Raw genomic sequence first — 25,590 nt, 5'->3', positions numbered from 1 at the left:
CTGGTGTGTCTCCCAGCAGCTCTGGTGGGGCCACAGAATCCCAGTGTACCACATCACTGCAGCAGACGGCTGGGAGGTGTGGGTGGCGGCTGCTTGGAGGAGGATGCAAGGCGGAAGGCTGTGGAGAAGGAAGGTGTGTGTTTACCTAGTGTTAGTTTGGATGGTCTAATATATGGCAGAAATGTTTACTTTTTATTGTTTTTCCTTCAGTTGATGTACATTCTTTGTGTTGTATCTCATAGTGTGTTCCTATTATCAGTATTTCCGTGGTGCAAAGCTGTACCTAATTGTAGTTTTCCCTACAGTTGAGGTGCAGTCCTTGTCTGTATCACCTTTATTAACCTACTCTGGGTACCCTTCTATATTTCTGTGAGGAAAAACTGCATTATTTTATATCATTCAAGTGTGTGTGTGTGTGTGTGTGTGTGTGTGTGTGTGTGTGTGTGTGTGTGTGTGTGTGTGTGTGCAAACCCTCATTAAAATAATAAACCTCATGTAGCAATAGATAATAAAAGTCTTGACGGCTACGTTAATAATCGCAACTTTCCGTCTTCACCCTGTGCTCCTCCCCAGGCACACCCTTGGCCTCCATGTCCACCCAGCAGGAGGAAGATGTTCTGGACACCTGGTTCTCCTCTGGCCTGTTTCCCTTTGCCTCGCTGGGCTGGCCGGGTCAGGGGAGGGGAGAGACCATGCCTGACCTTGCTCGCTTCTACCCAACGACCTTGGTGAAGACGGGTCACGACATCCTCTTCTGGGTGGCTCAGATGGTCATGCTGGGACTCAACTTGACAGGGAGGCTTCTCTTTAAGGTGAGGCCATCTGGGTCTTGCTCTCCTGGTCCTGTTCTCTGTTATTGATCTTGTTTTTGTTCCTTTGTCTTAGTGTTATCAGAAACTCAGGTAACTAATTGTAGGTGTGTAATTAGTCCATATTTTCATTGGTATATAACTAAAATATCTGTTAATACTGTAAACTCTAGCATTACTAATTGTTTGATAAAAAGATGGAGATTTCAGAAGGCTAGTAATGTTTATAGGTGGTGATAGATTGAAAGAATTGACTACCTGCGTGTTACCTCTCCTTCCTCATATAATTTGATAATAATTGTTACCAGTATTGCCTGTGCTATATCACTTGTTATATGACCCTCCCTCCCCAGACTGTGCTGCTGCATGGCCTCCTGTGTGATGGTGGCGGCCACAAGATGTCCAAGTCCTGGGGCAGTGTGATAGACCCCCTGGATGTCATCAATGGGGCGTCCCTGGAGGTGTGTGACTTGCTGGTGCTGGAGTGTGTTCTGATGTTCATTGGGTGTGGTGAGCAGTATCTTGACAGCAGTTGATACATGAATATCTGTGAAAGCTTCTTAGCAAGTGTATTTTTTTGAAGGAGCGCTAAAGACAGAGAGAGATTTTTAGATGTGATGGCAAAAATTGTTATTATAATTCTGTTTTCTCTCTTTTCTCCTTCTTTGTCTTTTCATCTCTTCTCTTTTCTTCTTTTCCCTCTTCTCTACTTCAAGTTTCCTGCTCATCTGTGTTCTCTTCTGTTTTTCATCACATTTCATCCCTTCCCTTCTCCCTCGTAGTCTCTCATCCTCTCACCACCCCTTCATGCCCTCAGGTACTGTGCGAGAGGGTGGAGGGGAGCCTGAATGCATAAGAGGTACTCACTGGTATCAGGATGAACTCCCCCACAGGCATCCCAGAGTGTGGAGCTGATGCCCTTCGGTTCACTCTGTGCTCCACCAACTTCAAGAGTCACTGTGGCATAGATAGATGAACGTGTATGACTGTGGTGCTTCGAGTCTTGTGTGGAGTTACCAGGTTGGTGTATGGATGAATAAATGGAGTAGAGATAAGATTTTGGTGAGTGCTCTTGTAAGATCAGGGTAGGAGTGCTTCTCGTCTCTGTCAAGGGCTAAGGTGATGAGTGTTGAGTGAGTGTGAGGGTGAAAATTGTGTGTTTTGGTATATGTAGGAGATAAGATTGTAGTGAGTGCTCTTGTAAGGTTAGGGTAGGAGCGCTTCTCGTCTCCGTCAAGGGCTAAGGTGTTGTGTGTTGAGTGAGTGTTTGAATATATTTGTAGGAGATAATATTTTAGTGGTTCTCTTCCCCAACAAGGGTTAACGCATTGAAAGAGTGTTGTGGGTGAGAGTAACGGTGAAAGTTGTGTGCCTTGTCTTGGTATATGTAAGAGATAAGCTATAATAAGTGTATTTGTAAGGTTAAGGTAGTAGTGCTTCTCTTCCCCAACAAAGGTTAAGGTGTTGAAAGAGTGTTGTGAGTGTGAGGTGGGTGTGAAAGCTGTGTGCCTTGCCTTGTTATGCGTTTGTACATCTCTTATAACACTTCCCTGCCTGATCAGCTGTGTTTCCATCTTTGCCCTTGTGGTGTGTGTGTGTGTGTGTGTGTGTGTGTGTGTGTGTGTGTGTGTGTGTGTGTGTGTTATATATAAAATGTAAATAAATAACTACATTTCTACTCTACTGATGGGAGAAACACGCTTCTAAAAGGCTCTATTCGAAGTGGCACAGGTTTTTAAGGATGTTTTTTATGGTTTTAGTGACAAATTAACATTCCTACATAACTAACAGGAGAAACACTCACGAAAACCTCTGCTAATCATCTTTGTGGCCTTTGGAATCAATCGTGAGAGAGAGAGAGAGAGAGAGAGAGAGAGAGAGAGAGAGAGAGAGAGAGAGAGAGAGAGAGAGAGAGAGAGAGAGAGAGAGAGAGATGGGAGAAAAGACACACACACACACACACACACAAGAGGACATGGAAGAAAATTAAAATAATCACTTGCAGAAGGGGCATAAAGAAGTTTAGCTTCCTTCATAGAAGCATAGCGGCATGGAATGGACTGGAAGGGGAAGTGGTGTGTGCTACAAATATTCATGACTTTAAGGAAAAGTTGGATAAAAAACAGTTATGGAGACGGGACAGTACGAGCTTAGCTCCTCTCCCCCATGTCACAACTAGGTAAATACAACTAGGTAAACACACACACACACACACAGACCTTAGCTAACAATTTCACACATTCCTCCTTCTGCCCACTGAGTGGGTGTGTATCTGCATGTGGGTGGTTGTGTCACCTGACTGCAATCCTCAAGAGGTGTGTGTGTGTGTGTGTGTGTGTGTGTGTGTGTGTGTGTGTGTGTGTGTGTGTGTCTCTCTCTCTCTCCTCTCTCTCTCTCTCTCTCTCTCTCTCTCTCTCTCTCTCTCTCTCTCTCTCTCTCTCTCTCTCTCTCTCTCTCTCTCTCTCTCTCTCTCTCTCTCGAGTGAAATAGTTATCGAAACAGCCTATTAAAGAGAGAGAGAGAGAGAGAGAGAGAGAGAGAGAGAGAGAGAGAGAGAGAGAGAGAGAGAGAGAGAGAGAGAGATGAAGGGGAGGGAAGGCCCATAGCCAAAAGGTGTGAATGGATTTACTTGATCCCCTTCCTTTGAGTGAACTGCCGCCCTTCGTATGGAAACTTTTACTTGTTAAGTTAATCCACCAAAGATTAGAAGATGTGGAAGGTTGAGTGGAAAAGACCTGCCCATCATTTTTGTGAGTGACTTTTACCAGAGACGAGGGTGTGAAAAAATTAGTTATCCATCTTGTCCTACCACATCTTTCCTGACTCCCAGACCAACATGAAGCATTTCTTTTCTTTCACAGCCATGTCTATGCACTATACTGGCTAGAAATTGCACAATCTGCTTCTTTAATTGTTTCCTTTCTTGAATGTGCATATAAATGTTTTCAGCTGTGCATTCCATGCTGTGTAATGTTGTAGTGAATGATTAAATTCTAGACTAAGTTGTGAGTCAAACATGTATCAAGCAGCAGGAGTATTGATGTGTGCGTTTTCCCTGCAGGTGGTAACATGGAGAGCAAGTGGAAGAAACCTTGGGGGACTTCCATGACTCAGGAACAAGCACACCTCACTGGGAGCCTTGTGACTGACAGGTGGTTCAGGTGAATACTGTATTTTGTTGGCACAATTGAGAATTCTCTGTCCAAAATTCCAAAATCTGAATGTTTTTAATTGTCATGTCATGTAACAGATGGAAAATCCCACAAAGTGGTGGAAAGGTTTGCACTGCAAAAGAAAAGAAAATAAAAAGAAAGAAATGATGAATTGTAAACCCCACAGACCAAAGCTCTGATGCTTGACTTACTGCAATGGGAGGCACCAAAAACTGGCAAGTTGTCATCACACACACATACTCTGAAGATGTGATGCTCAGTTTTTTAATCTGACTGTGTGCTGAGCGCATAACAGAGGTGATAGTGTCTGGCATGGAGGCATACATCTCTCGCTCTTATTCTCGGCCTAAACCTTCCAAACCTTGGTTTAACACGACCTGTTCTTGTGCTATACATGATAGAAAAGTGGCTTACACAAGTCATTTGAGCCTTTCATCACCAAAATCTCATGCACTTTATATTTTTGCCCAAAGTCATGCCAAGTCTTTTCTCCAACTAGCCAAAAACTCCTTCATTAATAGAAAGTGTCAAAATCTTTCAAGATCTAACTACCCTCATGACTTCTGGCAACTAGCCAAAAACATCTCCAATAACTTTGCTTCTTTTTTCTCTCCTTTATTTCAATCAGATGGCACCACTGCTATCACATCAATCTCTAAAGCCGAACTCCTTGCTCAGACCTTTGCTAAAAAGTCTAACTTGGATGATTCAGGGCTCGTTCCTCTCTCTCCTCCACCCTCCTCCTCCTCCTCCTCCTCCTCCTCCTCCTCCTCCTCCTCCTCCTCCTACTACTACTACTACTACTACTACTACTACTACTACTACTACTACTACTACTACTACTACTACCTATTAAAATTCTTTGCAGTGATGTTTTCCTTACTACTACTACTACTACTACTACTACTACTACTACTACTACTACCTATTAAAATTCTTCGCAATAATGTTTTCCATGCCCTCACTGGCCTAAACCCTCGGAAGGCTTATGGACCTGATGGGGTCCCTCCTATTGTTCTCAAAAACTGCGCCTCTGTGCTTGCACCTTGCCTAGTCAAACTCAACTCTGTCTGTTAACATCTACCTTTCCTTCTTGCTGGAAGTTTGCCTACATTCAGCCTGTTCCTAAAATGTGTGACTGTTCTAATCCCTCAAACTATGTCTTCTTGTTTTAATTTCCTGCCTATCTAAAGTTTTTGAATCTATCTTCAACAGAAAGATTCTTAAACATCTATCACTTCACAACCTTATATCTGATCACCAGTATGTATGGGTTCTGTCAAGGCTGCTCTACTGGTGATCTGGCTTTCCTTACTGAGTCTTGATCATCCTCTTTTAGAGATTTTGGTGAAACTTTTGCTGTTGCCTTAGACATATCAAAAACGTTTGATAGAGTGATACAAAGCTTTGATTTCCAAACTACCCTCCTACGGTTTCTATCCCTCTCTCTGTAACTTCATCTCAAGTTTCCTTTTTGACCGTTCTATTGCTACTGTGGTAGACGGTTACTGTTCTTCTCCTAAATCTATTAACAGTGGTGTTCCTCAGGGTTCTGTCCTGTTACCCACTCTTATTATTCATCAATGACCTTTTAAACCAAACTTCTTGTCCTATCCACTCCTATGCTGATGATACAACCCTGCACTTTTCCACATCTTTTTGTAGATGTCAAAACCCCTCAGGAAGCAAACAGCTCATGCAGGGAAACCACAGAATGCCTAACTTCTGATCTGAAGAAGAATGAAACAAGAATGAAGAAATGAAGAAGGAAATATAAAAATAGAAAGAATGAATGAGGGAAGAAGATGATAAACACGACAGCAGGTAGCAAGAAGGTATCACCACCCTGATAGAGAAGAGGCGAGACGTGGCCACCGAGAAGAACAACAAGGTGCGGTGAGTCATCACAACACTAACAGGGCCGGAGATTAGCACAAGATTACAAGAAGAGGTACTCAGGAGGCCATCAATGAATTAGTATACGAGGGAAGCAGAGGTCACCAGGAGCAGATGATGTGGACAACACGGACAGCCGGCACACCATAGGAACCGCCGCCTTCTTGTTCCTGATTAGAAGATGCGATTACCAAAGCTACTCAGGAATGAATCTTATTGAAAGTTAAGAGAAAATAAACTGTCTGATCGAAGTATGGGAAGAAAAATAGAGTTACTTGAAAGTGGACCTTGCGGAAAGTATAGGAAAATGAACCATATGATCAAAGTTTGAGAAAATGAATATACCTACTTGAAAATTAACCTTATTGAACGTTACAGGAAAATGAACCGTATGATCGAATTACTGGAAAATAAATGTTATAGCAACGGGAGCCTTGTTGGGACAAAAGGTCGCTATAACATCACGTGTATATTACAAGGTGTAGGAGACGGGAATAGACAGAAGCAGACAGAGAGACAAGCTACACCAGAGAGGGTCAAGATGGGCAAGGTCCCTGTCACAGTGCCAGTAAGTAGAACCAGATAGTTGTAATGCAATCACAGTAAAATGTTGGTGTTATATTTTGACAGAGAGGGATTGGGTGGTGTGGGATGTGTTCCTCATTGAATATTACCTGCCAGGTTTGTGTAGGATGTGATTTATCAGTGAGTATTAAATATGTGAGTGATTTGAATCGGAAGTGTAATGTGAAGTGTTCCAGATATTTAATAAAATTTATTTGAAGAGAGATGAAACTATTTTCGTATTTTTTTCGTTGTTGTCGTAAGTCGTATATGATCGTCTGAGTGTAAATATATGTAAATAACACAAATTAGGTAAAAATTATAGAAACTTAAAGCGTTCCCTTGAACCCACAAAAGCCAGTCTTATAGATTAAGGACTCACCAACACCGTGCAAAGTAGAAACACGACATTACAACGTGGCGGCGCCAGTGACAGTGATATGTGTTGCATCATTCATAACAGACAGGACAGTATCTCATCAATAAGAGGACCACACCTCGGTGAGGAACATTTGTCCCATCACGGATCTGAGAGGTAATTGTTATTCAAATGTTAAGGAAAGAATACTTCTATAGAGCGGAATAAAAGTAATGTTTGTGTTGTTCACGTTGATGGTCGGTCAGTTCAGCAGTGACATGAAAGTCAGCTGCCAGACAAGGCGGGAGTTGCTTCGGGTATCAGTGTGGCAGCTTTTCCCCGACATGAGGGGCGATTAAAATTATCAGATACTGCGATTCTTCCAGTGGCCACCTCCCCAGCTCCCCGCCGCCAGTGGTGTGATACAAGTAGTAATCTTATCACTCTTGTCTTGACTCGCCTGTGGAGTGTTGGCGGTGGAGTGAACACGTAGTACCTCTGGCAGCATCACCTGGCGGCGCTGGTAACGCGGAGAAACATAGGTGTTGAAGCTGCTCTTCATCCACCCATGCTGCCCCTCTCACCGCATCAAATTTTCTCAATACTAATTCCTTTGGATCTTCATTAATGCGTCTACCCCCGTGAGTGAGCCACATGAAGCACACGTCAGCATCACCACCCTTGGCTTGACACGCTCCCACAGCAACAAGGTGCATGCTGGCGTGTGTGTCAGAGCCTTACAGCGACCTGTTGCCCCCACACGGCTTCCATTGCTATAAGATTTATTTGCCATTACTTTAGTTTATTTTACTATAACTTTAAGTGAGCTTATGTTTTGACTAACTGGTTAATTGCATCTCCATCCAATCAGGAGCAAGGAGGCGGAGTGTGACGCGCGTTGTGGCACCAACACAGAGGCAGGCAGCCTGAAGCAAGGGCAGTAACACAGAGGCAGGCAGCCTGAAGGAAGGCCAGCAACACAGAGGCAGGCAGCCTGAAGGAAGGCCAGCAACACAGAGGCAGGCAGCCTGAAGGAAGGCCAGCAACACAGAGGCAGGAGTTTGAGCCATGGTGAGTGTTGTCCTCAGCAGTATTGGAAATATATATATATATATATATATATATATATATATATATATATATATATATATATATATATATATATATATATATATATATATATATATATATATATATATATATATATATATATATATATATATATATATATATATATATATATATATATATATATACATATTAAATGAATGGTTGTGAATGAGGGGGAAAACATGAAGGTTAGGGGTTAATGGTGGAGGAAAGATTGACAGTAGCAGCAGCAGCAGCAGCAGCAGCAGCATGAGGTGTTTGATGTGGAGAGCGTGCCGAGCTGGGTGGAGTGAGTCCCTCGCGCCGCCTCTTTGTTGCAGGATGACAACGTGGAGGAGTGTCCAGTGTGCCTCACCACCTTTGACGACACCCTCTGGCGGCCACGCAACCTGCCCTGTGGCCATGCAGTGTGCTCGCCGTGCATTGACGGACTGAAGCAGCAGGGTGCCATCACGTGCCCCACCTGCCGGGCGAGTCACGCCGTGCCCGAGGCGGGCCAGTTCCCCATCTCCTATATTACAGAGGGCCTTATCAGGAGACTGAGAAGACTGGCCTCTCTGCCAGCCGAGCCAGGGAAGCAGGCAGCCCCACCAGTGACACGGCCTGCACCAAAGGCGACAACGGGATTCAGCAGGAAGGCACAGTCCCTGCTGCAGGAGCAAGAAGTGAAGGTCCTGGCTGCCATCCGCTCCTGCCAGGAGGAGCAGAGCCAGCTGGCCGAGTATCTGACAACCCTCGGTGGCTGGAGCAGTCGCCAGCAGCGGCTGCAAGACGAGCTGCAGACTCTGGTGGACCAGAGCAAGAGTGCCCAGGAGGCGGTGCACCGCGAGGAGTCCCGGGTAGAGGGCAGGCAGGAGGAGGTGCGGCAGAAGGAGCAGCAGCTGCACGCCGCGCTACAGTCGCTGCGCACGGCCGCAACACGGCAGGAAGCTTACGAGGTCATTGAGGACACAGACCATCTGGTGGAGAAGGACAGTCAGACAGAGGGGTGTCTGGGAGTGTTTCCCGACGTTCACGCCGTCACCACCGTCACCAAGGTGGGTGTGGCCTCACACTTGTTGTGCTTGCAGGTCACTCCTCTGGCCACGGTCAGTGAGTGAGTGAGTTTATTGAGCACACCTCAAGCTGTGCATACAACACTCACATACAACACAGTGTTTGTAGTCCCAAACATGTGCTTTACTCCACAACAATGTTAAAGCATTAAACTCCAAGTAGCGCGTCAACACTTCATCAGTCACTTGTTGAGTTACAGTGGTACACAGTATTAAACTAATTACAAACACTTACTTCAAACCACCATTATTAACACTCCTGCCTAGATCATTTACCTCAGGCCACGCCTCCACCACACGTCCCTCCATTTGCACAGTACCCTACACACACACACACACACACACCGCCTCACTGCCGCGCTGTGTTTCAGGTGGCAGAGGCATCGCGCGCAGCCCTGCAGGCCGCCACCGCTGCCGCTGCTGCCACACAGGCAGCCCTGAAGGCAGCGGGCACTGCTGCTGCAGCCTCGGGGGACTCCAGCCTCCCAGCAGCCTGGGCCGAGGCCTCCTCCATCGCGGATAGGCTGCAGGCCCTGCTGGCGCCGCCCCTGACGGTGAGTGTGGCAGGCCTCGAGTGTCACTGCTGCCCGGCGCTGCTCTTGCTGCGCGGCTCACGGCTCTTTCTCTCTCTCTCTCTCTCTCTCTCTCTCTCTCTCTCTCTCTCTCTCTCTCTCCTGCCAGTGTGGGGTGATGTGCTAAGACGGGTTTGCAGGGGCTGTTTTTCCAGCCGGCTGGTCAGCCGAAAGCCTTCACACGGTGGAGAGCAGCCGCTGGCCCGCTGGCCCGCTGCATCACAACGAAAACAATCAAGATGGAATCGTCCTCCAACGAGCTGGCTGCTATGGCTGTGGTTTTGCTGTGCTTGAAGAGAAAGCAAAGGAAGAAATGAGTGTGGAGTTGTTCATGGTGTATATAGTATGGCAGGCTGTGGTACTGTGGTGCTGTGGTACACACGTGCTGGGGCGGTGGCTGCCTCAGTGCCTGGTGTATATAGCCTGGCAGGCTGTGGTGCTGTGGTGCTGTGGTACACACGTGCTGGGCCGCTGGCTGCCTCAGTGCCTGGTGTATATAGCCTGGCAGGCTGTGGTGCTGTGGTGCTGTGGTGCTGTGGTACACACGTGCTGGGCCGCTGGCTGCCTCAGTGCCTGGTGTATATACCCTGGCAGGCTGTGGTGCTGTGGTGCTGTGGTGCTGTGGTACACACGTGCTGGGCCGCTGGCTGCCTCAGTGCCTGGTGTATATAGCCTGGCAGGCTGTGGTGCTGTGGTGCTGTGGTACACACGTGCTGGGGCGGTGGCTGCCTCAGTGCCTGGTGTATATAGCCTGGCAGGCTGTGGTGCTGTGGTGCTGTGGTACACACGTGCTGGGCCGCTGGCTGCCTCAGTGCCTGGTGTATATAGCCTGGCAGGCTGTGGTGCTGTGGTGCTGTGGTACACACGTGCTGGGGCGGTGGCTGCCTCAGTGCCTGGTGTATATAGCCTGGCAGGCTGTGGTGCTGTGGTGCTGTGGTACACACGTGCTGGGCCGCTGGCTGCCTCATTGCCTGGTGTATACAGCCTGGCAGGCTGTGGTGCTGTGGTGCTGTGGTAGACTCGTGCTGGGGCGCTGGCTGTCTCACTGACCACATAAACAAACATAAAGTTCCTCATCTGTTTTCCACAATTTTTATAAATGAATGTAAATATTTTATTTATTTATTGTACATAATGGCAGACAGTCAATGGTTATTACTAAAACACTTGCCAACAACATTCCTCCTATTTTCAATTTTATATTGAGAGTTGCTCTCATTTGACCCGGGAAAAATGGAGGCAAGGCGGCCCACACACCGGCTTCCCGGCTGCTCCGGCAATTCAGCAAATCGCGGCTGCATTTCGTTCCCGGCTGCACGATCCCGGCTAAAAGCAGCCGTGAATTGCCTCATGTAAAACCCCCTTTACACTGAGTAGGCTGCTCAAGGCCTAAAGGTTTGCTGCTGCTGCTGCTGCTGCTGCTGCTGCTGCTGTTGCTGCTGCTGCTGCCTTTTGAAATGTACATCTTGTATCCCTTCTCCAAACTGCCAGCCTGGCTTACTGCCTCCTCCTCCCTGCAGGCCGAGGACCTGCACAGCCTAACACAGCGTGCCAGGGGCCTGGTGGAGGCTGGCCTTGTCTTCGCCGTCCACGACGTGAAGGGACAGACTCGGCACGCAAGGATCAGCCTTGAAGACGGCAGCCTTTACCTCCACTCCCTGCAGGCCCAGGCCCTGCCGAACTTCATCGCCACCCTGCAGGTGGGTCAGGGCGTCGCGCCCCGCCCTGGTGCCACCACCGCGTGGCTGGAGGGAAGGGGACTGCCTGTCACAACACTCACGCACCCGTTCTCACCCTTACCCTCCCTCACCTGGTCCACCACACCCTGCCCCTCCGCCAGCCACTGTCCCTCCCTCCCTCCCTCCCCGCAGGCCCACACTTCCTGCCCTGCCCCTCCGCCAGCCACTGTCCCTCCCTCCCTCCCTCCCTCCCTCCCTCCCTCCTTGCAGGCCCACACTCCCTGCCCTGCCTCTCTGCCAGGCACTGTCCCTCCCTCCCTCCCTCCCTCCCTGCCTGCAGGCCCACGCTGCCCGCCCTGTCCCTCCGCCAGGCACTGTCCCTCCCTCCCTCCCTCCCTGCCTGCAGGCCCACGCTGCCCGCCCTGTCCCTCCGCCAGGCACTGTCCCTCCCTCCCTCCCTCCCTGCCTGCAGGCCCACGCTGCCCGCCCTGCCCCTCCGCCAGGCACTGTCCCTCCCTCCTTCCTTCCCTGCAGGCCCATACCCTCCCCACACTCCCCGCCTTTCCCCTCCGCCAGGCACCGTCCCTCCCTCCCTCCCTCCCTCCCTCCCTGCAGGCCCAAACCCTCCCCACACTCCCCGCCCTGCCCCTCCGCATGGCACTGTCCCTCCCTCCCTCCCTCCCTCCCTCCCTGCAGGCCCAAACCCTCCCCACACTCCCCGCCCTGCTCCTCCGCCAGACAGTGTCCTTCCCTCCTTCCCTCCCTGCAGGCCCTCACCCTCCCCACACTCCCCGCCCTGCCCCTCCGCCAGCCACTGTCCCTCACTCCCTCCCTCCCTCCCTCCCTCCCTCCCTCCCTCCTCCCTGGAGGCCCACACCCTCCCGACACTCCCCGCCCTGCCCCTCCGCCAGGCAGTGTCCCTCCCTCCTCCCTGGCGGTGGGGGCTGTCACAGCAGCACCGTGAGGGCTGCACCGCTGCCCTCCCTCCCCCTCACTGGTGCCCCTGGCGGTGTGGCAGGCGGGTCTTGTCCTCCTCCTCACAGTGCCAGTACTCATCACGAGGGAATCATCATCTCAAACACCACCAATAATCAGAGTAATGAGCGTCATCACAGAAAAAAGGTCATTGTTGTCATTATTCATGTTAGTATTATTATCATTACTATTATTATTGTTACTGTCAACAGTGATATGGAGATGGTGATAATGATGGTGACCACGACAGCCATGGTGACGATGACACTAATAGTTATGACAGTAATGAGAACACTATCAATACTCATAAACGTTTAAAAAATAAGAATACTTCTGATGCTGCTACTGATGATGATGATGATGATGATGAAAATTGTAATACCTAGAACTGTAATAATGATAACACTGCTACTAATAAAAAAAATAATGATAGTAATAATAATAATAATAATAATAATAATAATAATAATAATAACAATAATAATAATAATAATAATAACAACAATAATAATAATACTTCTATTACTACTATCAACAACAACAACAACAACAACAACAACAACAACAACATGTGTTCCAGATGGGGAAGGTGGTGCCGGCCGCCCCCCCCTGCGAAGTGTTCCTGGACCTGGCGTGGCCCGGCAGCGCGGCGCGGCGGGTGGTGGTGAGTCTACCCCAGGACACCCCCAGGGGCCGGCAGTTCATGCTGCTGTGCTCGGGCCAGCGGGGCGCCTGCTACGCCAACACCAGGCTGTTTAACGTGATGCGTGAGGGACAGCCGGGGGAGTGTGTGGTGGGAGGAGACTACCAGACAGGTGATGGGAGGGGAGGAGCCGCCCTGCTGCCTCACCTTGACCAGGGTGAGTACTGGCAGTCAGGCAAGGCGGGGGCTGTGTGGTGGTGGCGGTGGCGTGGTGACCCTGCCCGTGGTGCTCAGTTCAGCATCACCACCCGGGGCGTGCAGCGTGGTAGTATTTGGTGTGGTGTCTTTGGCCAGGTGGTGCGGGGCCTGGAGGTGGTGCAGGAGGCAGCCCAGCACCGCCCCGTTACTGAGGTGACTGTGGTGCAGTGTGGCGTGGTGCTGTCAAGATAGTGCTGCACCACACCACACACCACACACCACCACACCACACCATTGCCAATATTATTATTTTTTTTTTAAGAGGAAAGAAGCAAACACACACACACACACACACACACACACACACACACACACACACACACACACACACACACACACACACACACACACACACACACACGGACACACAGACAGACAGACAGATAGACAGACACATACAGACAGACACACACACACACACAGTTCAGCGTGCATGTCGTGGTGCTGGCAGTGTGTTGTGATGGTGGCGGTTGTTGGTGTAAATACTGGCGGCAGGACACACCACTTCACACATTGGTCCTTCACTAACAACACAAATAAAGTTTTCCTCAGCAAACACTTCTGTCACCAGTGTTCACATTACTGGTCCACACTGTCTCATCTTGCTTCTCCTCAATAACATTATTGTACAAACACAAATCTTGCCTTTCATTTTCCTTTAAGTGGAAGTGAAAGGCCGCGCTGCACCCTCAGTTACACTTGTGCTCCTCTTCTTACCATTACCATTATTGTTACTCTTATTATTATTATTATTATTATTATTATTATTATTATGATCATCATTATTATTATCATTATTATTACTAATATCGTCATTCTTCTTCTTCTTCTTATTATTCTTATTATTATTATTATTATTTTTATTATTATTATTATTATTATTTTTATTATTATTATTATTATTATTATTATTATTATTATTATTATTATTATTATTATTATTATTATTATTATAATGATAATTATTGTTTTTATTTTCATTATTACCACTATGATTATCATTATTATTACTACCATCATTAATTTCTTATCATAATAATAATAATAATAATAATTACTATTATTATTATTATTATTATTATTATTATTATTATTATTATTGTTGTTGTTGTTGTTGTTGTTGTTGTTGTTGTTGTTGTTGTTGTTGTTGTTGTTGTTGTTGTTGTTGTTGTTGTTGTTGTTGTTGTTGTCGTTGTTGTCGTCACTATTATTTTTATTATCATTATTGTTTTCATTATTATCATCAATATATTATTATTATTATTATTATTATTATTATTATTATTATTATTATTATTATTATTATTATTATTATGTTATTATTTTTATCAGTATGATTAACATAAGCATTTTTTGAAATTTTCATTATTGTCATTCTAAATATCATCATTACTAGTATAATCATTGTTTTCGTATTATTATTATTATTATTATTATTATTATTATTACTATTATTATTATTATTATACTTTTGTTGTTGTTGTTGTTGTTATGAATATGATCGTTGTTTTTATTATTATTATTATTATTATTATTATTATTATTATTATTATTATTATTATTATTATGTTAACATAATCATTATTTTTATTTGTATTATTTCCATTATAATTATTATCATTATTAGTAATATCATTGTTTTCTTATATATATATATATATATATATATATATATATATATATATATATATATATATATATATATATATATATATATATATATATATATATATATATATATATATATTGTAGTTGTTGTTGTCATTATTATTATTATTATTATTATGATTAACATTGTTTAACTTTCATTAATGTCTTTATATTTATTATCACTTTTATTATAATCATTAATTTCTTTATTTTCATCAATATATACAAAATACAAAAAAAAAAAAAAAAAATGGCACACCAAATAAATGTATGTTTGTAAGTTTGGTTTAGTCAGCGGCAATCTGCGCCGTTCTCTTTGAAGGCTGCGTTGATGGAAGGGGTGACTGCACCAATGTCACTGCTCGACGCTCTGCGCTCAAAACTTGTCAGGCTTGACTTTCCTTGTTGACGCAATACACGGAGGGGATGTGCCGCAACACTGCAGCTAAAGCAGGGAGGATGTAGGCACTTGCACAGCCATACCAGTGACATGTAATGGCTACACCGCTTGTTTGGGTGGAACAAAAGCAGGGGATGTGGGCACTTGCACAGCCATACCAGTGACATGTAATGGCTGCACCGCTTGTTTGGGTGGAACAAAAGCAGGGGATGTGGGCACTTGCACAGCCATACCAGTGACATGTAATGGCTGCACCGCTTGTTTGGGTGGAACAAAAGCAGGGGATGTGGGCACTTGCACAGCCATACCAGTGACATGTAATGGCTACACCGCTTGTTTGGGTGGCTCATGAATAACAACATAATGAAGTTAAACAAACGCAAATTTTTGTGAGAGGAGGAGCAAAGGGATTTATGTTGTAGCATTGTTTGAGTGACCACTATGTGTATTAAGTACAGAAGTGACTTGTTATACTAGAAGCACCGCAGGATAGCAGAGCTGCGTTAAAAAGACACTTAGTGTTGACAAACTTGTCTTGCAGGAAAGATAAGGAACGGTGCAAACGAAAGCAGAAGCTAGACTAGAGGAATAATGGCAGAGGTGAGGCAGCAACATGGTGAGGAAGACAGCAGAGGAGAATATGACTGGGGCAGGAGGTGGTTAGTTAAAGCAAGCACAGGGCCAGTGTAGTGAAGGCCTCTGCTCTCACCAACACTGTCAGCTAAGGCCACAGAGATCACTGGTCGGGTTTTTTAGTGTTTCTCCTGTCAGTAATGTAAAAAAAAAAAAAAAATGTTAATCTGTCACTAGAAGCGTCAAAACCTCCTTAGTAGCCCGTCTCACTTGAAGCAGAGCCTTGTGGGTGTAGTGGTGGTGCGGTGCAGAAAGGCTGCACAACACTAGCTTGTGTAGAGGCGAGAGGCGATGGAACGCTTCATTGTGGAGTGCTCTAGATGTGAGCGACACAGAGGCACACTTTTAGAGAGGCAATTCTGGGAGCCACAGGTGAACCAGCGTGGTGGTGGCAGACCACACCAGACAAGGGAGGAGGTGCTTACACACAGAGGCAGCTGGCAGTGCTGCCAGTGTGTCGTGGCAAGGAAGAAAGGGAAGGGACCCTAAAAGAGATGAAAAAGTCCCTTGTGCACGCCTGGGAAGTACGCCTGAGGGAGTTTAGGTGTTAAATTAGAGGAGACATGTTGACTCTGTGCTCTCTAGCGGCTGACTTGCGGAAGACGTCACGAGAACAAGATCAAGATTAAGAACATCGTCATTGTTGCCTTGTTTTACCTTTGTCACAGTGGTCCTCCTCCTGCTGTCCGTGTGTCTGTGTGTGTGTGTGTCTTTTGAAGGCACCTCTCAGGCCGCTGCTGTCTCCTCTGCCTGGTGAGTGGGCTCTCTCTCTCTCTCTCTCTCTCTCTCTCTCTCTCTCTCTCTCTCTCTCTCTCTCTCTCTCTCTCTCTCTCTCTCCTTCCTTGGGCTCTTTTCCCATATCTCCTTCTACTCCTCCTCCTCCTCTTCTTGTTTGTTTCGTCAGTCTTTCCTTGCCATCCAACTCTCTTGTATCCTCCCCACAGTAGCAGAATAGGAGAGCATCTAGCTCTCGTTCCCAGTCAGCTACAGCCCACCCTTGAGAGGAGTTGGTTGCCTCCTGACGTATGGTCAGGAGGCAGACACATGGAAGAGACTGGGTGGCAGGGAAGTGAAATGTGTGGGACTGAATGAATGGAAGAATGAGATAGAAAGAAAGAAGACCTTGGAATGGTACAAGGAGAAAGAGGCCCCGAGGTATGAAAGGTGATATGATGGAAGCCTGGGCGGTGATCTTCTCTTCCGAGCGAGGGCACAGTGTATGGATGTGAATGCAAGGAGTTACAGGTGGTCTGAGTCCCGCAGCAAAGTGTGCCAGATGTGTGACATGGGAGAGGATGAGACGGTGGAACATGTGGTGCTGGAGTGTGTGAAGTATGCCAGAGACAGGAATGAGATGATGCAAGTGATACTGACTGAGTTAGGGCATGATAGGAATGAAAGAGTGGAGAAGACAGGAAAGGAATGGATGGTGTTGTTGCTGGGTTAGCAGCTGGTGGGGGGGGGGTTAGCAGCTGGGGGGGAGGGTGAGAAAAACTGGTGGAGACGTCTCAGAACATCTAACTTCATAGAAGCTGTTTTAGCTAGAGATGAGATGTGAAGTTTCCAGTTTAGATTATAAGTAAAGGACAGACCAAGGATGTTCAGTGTAGAAGAGGGGGACAGTTGAGTGTCATTGAAGAAGAGGGGATAGTTGTCTGGAAGGTTGTGTCGAATTGATAGATGGAGGAATTGAGTTTTTGAGGCATTGAACAATACCAAGTTTGCTCTGCCCCAATCAGAAATTTTAGAAAGATCAGAAGTCAGGCGTTCTGTGGCTTCCCTGCGTGATAAGTTTACCTCCTGAAGGGTTGGACGTCTATGAAAAGACGTGGAAAAGTGCAGGGTGGTATCATCAGCATAGGAGTGGATAGGACAAGAAGATTGGTTTAGAAGATCATTAATGAATAATAAGAAGAGAGTGGGTGACTACATTAAGCAAAGAAGTTAAGCTTTTTAGTGTTCATCTGAGCGTCCCCCTCCCCCTCTCTCTCTCTCTCTCTCTCTCTCTCTCTCTCTCTCTCTCTCTCTCTCTCTCTCTCTCTCTCTCTCTCTCTCTCTCTCCACACATACACATCACTCCCACGCCCCCATCACGTCACCTCACAACTCCACATCACGACAAATTAGTCACGGGGGCGGGAAAAAAGCCAGGCACAGGAGGCACGCGGAGGAAATAAATAAATGCGTAAGCAGGACAAAAAGCCGAGCGAGCCACCACCAGCCTGCGTGTGGTGGTTCTCAGGGCCAATTAGGTCCCGCTGAATCGCTCCCTAATTGCTGTCTGGGAATATGTACGACTGTGGTTGTGGTTATCTGTGATTGTTGATGTTGTTGTTGTCGTTGTTGTTAATGGTGATGGTGGTGGTGGTGGTAAAAAAAAAAAAAAAACGTATTTTAGTATATACGTGTGTTTCGGTAAGAACAAATTGCTTGTAGTTGTTGTAGTGGTAGTATGTGTAGTAATAGTAGTAGTAGTAGTAGTAGTAGTAGTAATAGATGCTGAAGGTGTTATTTTATTTATTTATGATTTTTTTTTTTTTGTAAGCATTGGAAGCTCCTCTCTCTCTCTCTCTCTCTCTCTCTCTCTCTCTCTCTCTCTCTCTCTCTCTCTCTCTCTCTCTCTCTCTCTCTCTCTCTCTCTCTCTCTCTCTCTCTCTCTCTCTCATTCATTCATTAATTCATGGTTCATTAATTTAAAGAGCTTTTCTTTTCGTTTACTGCAATTTTTTTCTGTTTTGCTTTTTAATGTTCGAATTATATACTAAAGGCTGTAAAGGATGTAATTGTATGCAGTTATTCTATGAGCTAAAATTATAAACAAACTTCTCTTTTCCTTTTCATTTTTTTTTTCTTTTCAGTCTTTCTTTTCATTTTCATTTATTTTTTTCAGGCATTTTTTTTCCTTTTGTCTTATTCTTTGTTTCTTCTTCCTATCTTCCGTTCACTCACCCTCACTCAGTATCTCGTCTGCATGAAGTTTCTCTCCGCTCGTCCTCACTTCTCTACCACACACATCCCTCACCCCCACAACTCCTCCATCTCTCCTCCTCCTCCTCCTCATCCCTCAGGCCCTTTTTCTTCCTTTTAGTCTTACACCTCTCACAGTTATCTTTTTCACTGCTCTTCCTTGCTCTTGTATCCATTACTTTCTTCAGACTGTCTAATTATTCCATTCCTAGTTTTTCCATCCTTTCTTTCCCCGTCCGTCCACTCATCTCATTTTTGGTCTTCCTTTGAGTCTTACACCTCTCACAGTTCTCTTTTTCATCGCGTTCTTGATCTTCACAATCTTTCTTATACCTAACACTCGCCTCACTTTCCATTCAATTCCTACTTGTTATTTCCTTCCATTTTTCACCTCTTTTCCTTTTAACAGGCTCTAGTGGAAGTTACTGGTGTTGTTTTAAGGGTGTTTTGTAGATTCCAGTGATGGTTTAGTAAATATTGCGCATTACCAGTGGGGAAAAGACTTTTATGAGCCTGATTAGTTATTTCGGAACTTTTGAAAAAATACCGTAGTTATCCTTTTCACCATTCCTTCTTCTCTCGTTTTCTTCGCTGGGTTAGACATTATTTCTGCTCTATGTTCTTAATTTAAGTTCTTCCTTTCACATCTCTCTCTCTCTCTCTCTCTCTCTCTCTCTCTCTCTCTCTCTCTCTCTCTCTCTCTATCTACTCTCTCTCTCTCTCTCTCTCTCTCTCTCTCTCTCTCTCTCTCTCTCTCTCTTGCCCTATTTCTTATCACTAATTATTGTACCATATCTTTCCTCACAAAAATTGCCATTATCCATCTTGTGAACTTTCATTTTCTTTCTTTATACCTTATTTCCCTCTTCCCTCTCTCTCTCTCTCTCTCTCTCTCTCTCTCTCTCTCTCTCTCTCTCTCTCTCTCTCTCTCTCTCCTCTCTCTCTCTCTCTCTCTCTCTCTCTCTCTCATATTTTTCTTTTGTATATTTTTTCGATTTTCTCTTTTTATCTGTTATGATCTATATCTATATATATATATATATATATATATATATATATATATATATATATATATATATATATATATATATATATATGTATATATATATATATATATACGAGTATATATATATATATATATATATATATATATATATATATATATATATATATATATATTTTTTTTTTTTTTTTTTTTTTTTTTTTACCAACGTATTTTCCGCCAATGAGAGAGAGAGAGAGAGAGAGAGAGAGAGAGAGAGAGAGAGAGAGAGAGAGAGAGAGAGAGAGAGAGAGAGAGAGAGAGAGAGAGAGAGAGAGAGAGAGAGAGAGAGAGAGAGAGAGAGAGAGAGAGAGAGAGAGAGAGAGAGAGAGAGAGAGAGAGAGAGAGAGAGAGAGAGATGGGGAGGGAGTAAGATTATGTACGTACACACCCTATAAAAAAATAAAAAATCTAGAGAGAAAAAACAAAACAAAACAAAAATGACTAAACGAATACAAATTGTCAAACAAAAAAGTAATTCACTGAAAAAAAAGGTTCTGACTCTCGAGGGAAGCCAGGAGAGAGAGAGAGAGAGAGAGAGAGAGAGAGAGATCGTATCCCACAAACCACGGCCTCAGGAAGCCAAGATCTCATGCATTTCTAACTTTCCTATTTGAGCAGGATACAGTATGAAGCAAACCGCGCCGAACCTTCCCTACACCCTCCTGCAGCGCCCCCGGCAGTAGAGGAGACCCTAAACCTTAAGTAACCTCACTGAACGTAACCTAATCTAACGAAATGTAACCTAGTCTACCGTATCGTAATGTAACCAAACTTAACGTAATAATGACATTGCTACTACTACTACTACTACTACTAATAATAATAATAATAATAATAATAATAATAATAATAATAATAATAACAATGATAATAGTAATAATAATAATAACATCAACAATTAAAGATATATCCACCAACAAACCATTTGCACATACAATAAACATCAGGAAAAATTGTTGTCTTAGTTTACAATAATTATTTTGCACTACTATAAATACAAAATAATAAAAAAAAAAAAAAAAACACAAGTAAAACAGATAAGATCATTTTAAACATTAAGAAACGCAACCTAACTTAACCTAACCTAACCTAACACCTCACAGGACGCTGTAATGCTAACTCCACTATGATTAATCCTAGTCTTGCTTCGGGAGTCCTATACATACATTCCTTACGTCCGTCCTCCGCAGCCAGTCTATTGAAGGGCCCCGTGATAGGATCTGGGCGAGGGGGCGGGGCGGGAGTGAATATCTTACGCGGAGGGTAGTTATCGTACCTCACTCCCTCGGTAATTACAGGAAGATGTTCGTTTCATGCTCTCTACTAACGTGTTTTCGGGTGATCTCCATTACTCTTGGCGCTGCAGTGTTTACAGACGTCTCTATCGAGGTGGTGATGGCTGGCTGGTTGGCTGATTGGCTGGCTGCATGGTTGACTGGCTAGCTGGCTGGCTGGCTGACTGACTGACTGACTGGTTGGCTGGTTGTCTGGCTGAGTTGCTGACTGACTGACTGACTGGTTGGTTGACTGGCTGACTGGTTGACTGGGTGGCTGACTGGTTGAGTAGTTGGTTGGTTGGATGGTTGGCTGGTTGACTGGCTGGTTAATTGGCTGACTGGCTGAATGGGTGACTGGCTGACTAGCTGGTAGACTAGCTGGATAGTTAGTTGAATAGATGGTTAGTTGACTGGCTGACTGGTTGACTGGTTGACTGGCTGACTGGCTGGGTGACTGGCTGGCTGGCTGGGTGACTGGCTGACTGGCTGACTGGTTGAGAAGATGCATGACTAAACGTTGACTTTTTTTTTTATTTTTCAGTATCTCTTGCATATTTCACTGTTTTCCGTCTCCTTATTCATGCTACCTTTGTTGTCTTGCTCTTCATTCTACCGTCTTTATTTCTCTTTTTTCACTCGAGTACCTCTCTTTTCTTCTCCGTTTTGCTCCTTCTCTCTTCATCGTCTTCATTCCATTAGCTTTCTTTCTATTTCTCGTTCCCTCTCTCATCTTCACTCTCGCTACCTCTCTTTTTCCTCCTTCTCATTCCTCTATTTCTGTTTCTCTTCCTCCCTCCCTCCCTTCCCCTTACTCCCTACCTCTCTTGTTGTTGTTGGGCAGGTAGGACACGATTTGCCCTGCCAACGGGCCGGGTTGCTGCTGCTACTACACCGAGTCTAGCATTAGAGGCAAGGAAGGACGGCAAGCAAACATGATCACCCAAGCCTCTCTTCTCTTTCTTCTCTTTACTCTCATTCCCTTCCTCTTCCTTACTCTCTTTACTCTTCTTTACTTTACTCTTCTTTACTCAAATCCTTCTTCTCACTTTCTTTTCTTCTTCTCTTCCTTTTCTTCACTTCAATCCTCTTCTTTACTTCTTCCTCTTCCTCCTCACTCTACTCTTTCTCTTCCCCATCCTCCTCCCCCTTCTTCTCCTTTGCTCTTCACTTCCTTGATTCGTTTTTTTTTGTTTGTTTTTTCGTGTACATTTCACACACACACACACACACACACACACACACACACACACATACACACACACACACACACACACACACACACAGTCTCTCTCTCTCTCTCTCTCTCTCTCTCTCTCTCTCTCTCTCTCTCTCTCTCTCTCTCTCTCTCTCTCTCTCTCTCTCTCTCTCTCTCGTCTCAGTGATGCTATCTCCTTTTCTTATTCTTTATTCTACTTCATGTTCATTTCTCCTCTTCTTCGTGCACTTCCTGCTTCTCCTCACTTCCACCTTTCCTTTTTGTTTTTCACTCCACTTCCTCTCTTCGTCTTCCTCACTTCACTCCTCCACTTCTTCCCTTTCACATTTCACTCCCTGTCATCCTCATCCTCCCCCCCTCCTCTTCTGCTCTTCACTCCCGCCCTCCCTTTCTCTTCGTTCTCTTTAATTCTTCTTTTCCTCACTCCTCTTCGCTCCACATTTGTGTACTACCTTCTCATCCACTCATCCACTGGTCCAGCTCTCTCTCTCTCTCTCTCTCTCTCTCTCTCTCTCTCTCTCTCCACACACGTCTCTTTGTGTTCAGTGCACGCCTCGCCCCTTATCTCCCCGCCCCTATTGCTGTCGCGGACCTGAGGGCGGCCTCTATTTACTCTTAAAAGGCAAGTTATCAGCGGTGTTCCTCAGGGTTATGTTCCGTCACCTCTTCCCTTATTCATGTCCATCATTTCTTTACCTCCCCGTCGTGTCTCATTTGCAGGGTCGCGGTGCTGTGGATCTGTCGCGGTGGTGAGGGCGGCGGCTGTCCTTCAAAGGGGCCGTAAGTTGTCGGGTTGTTGTGAGTGGTGTTCCTCAGGGTTGTGTATGTGCTGTCATCTCTTCTATTACTCATGTGTATCTTCATTTTTTTTTCTTTTTTCCCTGGTACCTTTCCGTCATGTCTCATTTGCTGCTTCACTCATCTCTCTCAGTAGGACCGTGGCGTGTTGAGGTGTTGAAGTGTTGAAGTGTGTGTGGTGTTCCTCAATCTACCTAGTGCTGTTATGGTTTTTTTTCAGTGTTTTCGCCATTGATACTTGCTGCCTAATGTATTCCTCCGCTTTGTCCCCTTACTCCCGTACATGAACTATTATAAATGCACGGGAGAGTAATAAGATAAGAGACAGGCCTAGTATGCTCAGTCTTTCCTCCATCATTTATCTCCTCCACTTGACATATTTTGTTAGTTGCCCCCATTACTTCCTTAAAAAAAAAAAAAAATGTGGAGCTATTTATCATAACGGTGGAGAAAATAGGAAGAGAAATATTTATTTATTTATTTTTATTTACATATTGATTAATTTATCAATTTATGTAAGAGGGGCTCCGGGCAAGGACAACAAAGGATCTGAAAATAAAAAGAAAAAACCCACTAAGGGTGCCAGTCGCCAGAAAGTAGTTCAAATGAATTATCCAAAATTATAAGAGAAATTATTATTCAGTCATCAGAAATACAACAGTGATTCTTTTAGCCGCCAGCAGATAGATTTACCTGTGATTGAGAATCACTGGTGTAGAGTTACAATATGAAAGCGGAAAAACAAGACGCAGCTAATTATTAAAACCGATTAAAGCAAAGTCTTTGAAAGCCGTTGGAAAGAGAGAACTCCCGCCACAATGCCGCGTCACGTTACAATGTTGCTGTTTCTGTTTGTCGTGTGGTTTTGTGGCCTCGGCAGCAGCTACTGATTGAAGACATGCGATCCTGTTCCTCCCTGTGTAGCGCTGCAAACCATGAATCATTCAACGTATTACTGGGGACTTGCTTTTAACCCATTCAGTACTGTCTACAATTTTTCGCCTTCAAAAGATAATCCGTTATTAATGAAGATGAAAACGTGAAGACATAACTATGCAAATAACAAACTAAACCTGATTATAAAAATGGTCATCCAAAACTTGATAAAACCACTAAACTGTATACAGAATATAATGAAACTCATACCACGGCGCTGAAAGGGTTAATCATGGTAAGAGGAGTCCATGTTTTAAGGAACACACCACATTCTTAAACGTCACGACGCCTTATCTTCCAGAGTAACAACAGCTCATGCAAACTTCAAGACATTTCTTTAATTCTGGACAATTCCCTTGGTCTTTGGAAACTGGGACCTTCAGTAGGTCTTTACCTTCTGCCTTTCTGTAGCTCTCGGCCAGAGACTTTCTTACATAAAAAAAAAAAAAAGTTATTCTATTTTTCCAAGGCAGTTTTCGTGATTCTGCATCACTGAAAAAAAACACCCACGAGAACCCGACTAATCATCCCTGTGGTCTTTCAGAACACTCCTCGCAAGAAACCAAGACGTTCAAGAATATGGGTCATGGCCTGCACACCTCCTCTGCACCACTCCAAGGACACGACCATGTAGCAGAGCACCAAGGAAAGTAAATAGTCCTTGAGGAACACCAAATCGCTCCTTCCTATCCTACTACCAAACAAGATAGAATGATACTCTTGTCTTGTCTTGTCTTGTCTTCTGTTGCAAGATAGTGGAGTGTACTAGTTTTCACTCGGATGAACCTTCCTCTTCGGCCATCCAGAAGCAGAGGGAAGAAAAGGAAAGTCCAGCCCATCACCTCTTGCTAATGGAGACCCAGAGAGACACCTGAACTGGGCCCATATACTAAAAAACTTCGCTCTCTCACCAGGTAAAAAGCTACGAAATCACAAGAGAACACAAAGGAAGACAAACAGCAACAAACCTTGAAGTTCTCACTAGGCTGTATGTATAACTATCCTACACTAACTATTAACGAAAAAACAGGATAGGAAAGTAGAGGGCTGAATAAGCAAAGCAGAACGAAGACAAACACCAACAGATCTTAAGGTCCTGACTAAGCTGTATGTGTAACTGTCCTTCACTAACTACGAGTGGAAGAGACAGGATAGCAGAATAGAAGGCTGAATAGCAAAGAAGAAGGTTGGTTAGCAAAGTAAAATAGAGAAATATTCTTTCGGATGATAGAAGGCAGGGAAGAGAGGAAGGGATGGTGGATAAATGAACTGGAAGATAAGAATTGATAGAAAAAGAGATTAAAGGTTGTGAAATTAATCGGTTGTGTAGCAGGATAATTTTTCGGCCGACGAAAGGAAGGGAAGACAGGAGAGGATGACGGACAGGTCGTAAAATTCGTTGTTTTTTCGAACCCTACAGAGATGATTAGACAGGATCTCGTCAGTATTTATCTTAACTGTGATGTAATTTCCTTGTTAAACTACTCCCAAAACCATAAAAAAAAATCACCGTTGAAAAAAAAAAAAATGAATAAAACAATAACCTCCATCAGGGCACACTGAAGACGCTGGGAAA

General features: G+C 44.8%; 2 protein-coding genes across 9 annotated transcripts; both read left to right on the top strand.

Annotated features, from left to right (window-relative positions):
• Window positions 1-1,816, top strand: LOC135112262 (uncharacterized). Its single transcript, XM_064026532.1, has 4 exons — window positions 1-133; window positions 574-812; window positions 1,163-1,270; window positions 1,627-1,816. The coding sequence occupies exons 2-4, from the start codon at window positions 591-593 to the stop codon at window positions 1,663-1,665; spliced, it is 369 nt and encodes a 122-aa protein (XP_063882602.1). The 5' UTR covers window positions 1-133; window positions 574-590; the 3' UTR covers window positions 1,666-1,816.
• On the top strand, window positions 1,692-24,701 carry LOC135112258 (uncharacterized). 8 transcript variants are annotated; one of them, XM_064026518.1, is made up of 8 exons: window positions 7,023-7,465; window positions 7,672-7,871; window positions 8,231-8,998; window positions 9,337-9,519; window positions 11,058-11,237; window positions 12,772-13,051; window positions 23,001-23,060; window positions 24,559-24,701. In XM_064026518.1, the coding sequence occupies exons 2-8, from the start codon at window positions 7,869-7,871 to the stop codon at window positions 24,666-24,668; spliced, it is 1,584 nt and encodes a 527-aa protein (XP_063882588.1). In that variant the 5' UTR covers window positions 7,023-7,465; window positions 7,672-7,868; the 3' UTR covers window positions 24,669-24,701. The 8 variants fall into 8 exon arrangements, with proteins under 8 accessions (XP_063882586.1, XP_063882588.1, XP_063882590.1 ...); XM_064026516.1 differs by lacking the exons at window positions 7,023-7,465; window positions 23,001-23,060; window positions 24,559-24,701 and adding exons at window positions 1,692-1,829; window positions 3,871-3,970 and having other exon boundaries at window positions 12,772-13,731; XM_064026520.1 differs by lacking the exon at window positions 23,001-23,060.
• Window positions 24,702-25,590: the final 889 nt, after the last annotated feature.

The sequence above is a fragment of the Scylla paramamosain genome, chromosome 23 (genome assembly GCF_035594125.1).
Source record: "Scylla paramamosain isolate STU-SP2022 chromosome 23, ASM3559412v1, whole genome shotgun sequence".
In the NCBI taxonomy this organism is placed as follows: domain Eukaryota; kingdom Metazoa; phylum Arthropoda; class Malacostraca; order Decapoda; family Portunidae; genus Scylla; species Scylla paramamosain.
Note: the sequence above shows the minus strand (reverse complement) of the source record. Positions and strands in the feature narration are given on the sequence as shown.

What these genes read in the sequence shown, in the direction of transcription:
- LOC135112262 (XM_064026532.1), top strand. Translation starts at nt 591, where the DNA reads ATGTCCACCCAGCAGGAGGAAGATGTTCTGGACACCTGGTTCTCCTCT. An exon ending in CAGGGAGGCTTCTCTTTAAG is followed by an intron (nt 813 to 1,162) that starts GTGAGGCCATCT and finishes CTCCCTCCCCAG; the next exon opens with ACTGTGCTGCTGCATGGCCT. An exon ending in TCAATGGGGCGTCCCTGGAG is followed by an intron (nt 1,271 to 1,626) that starts GTGTGTGACTTG and finishes TCATGCCCTCAG; the next exon opens with GTACTGTGCGAGAGGGTGGA.
- LOC135112258 (XM_064026516.1), top strand. An exon ending in AGGTCACTCCTCTGGCCACG is followed by an intron (nt 8,999 to 9,336) that starts GTCAGTGAGTGA and finishes GCTGTGTTTCAG; the next exon opens with GTGGCAGAGGCATCGCGCGC. An exon ending in ACTTCATCGCCACCCTGCAG is followed by an intron (nt 11,238 to 12,771) that starts GTGGGTCAGGGC and finishes CATGTGTTCCAG; the next exon opens with ATGGGGAAGGTGGTGCCGGC.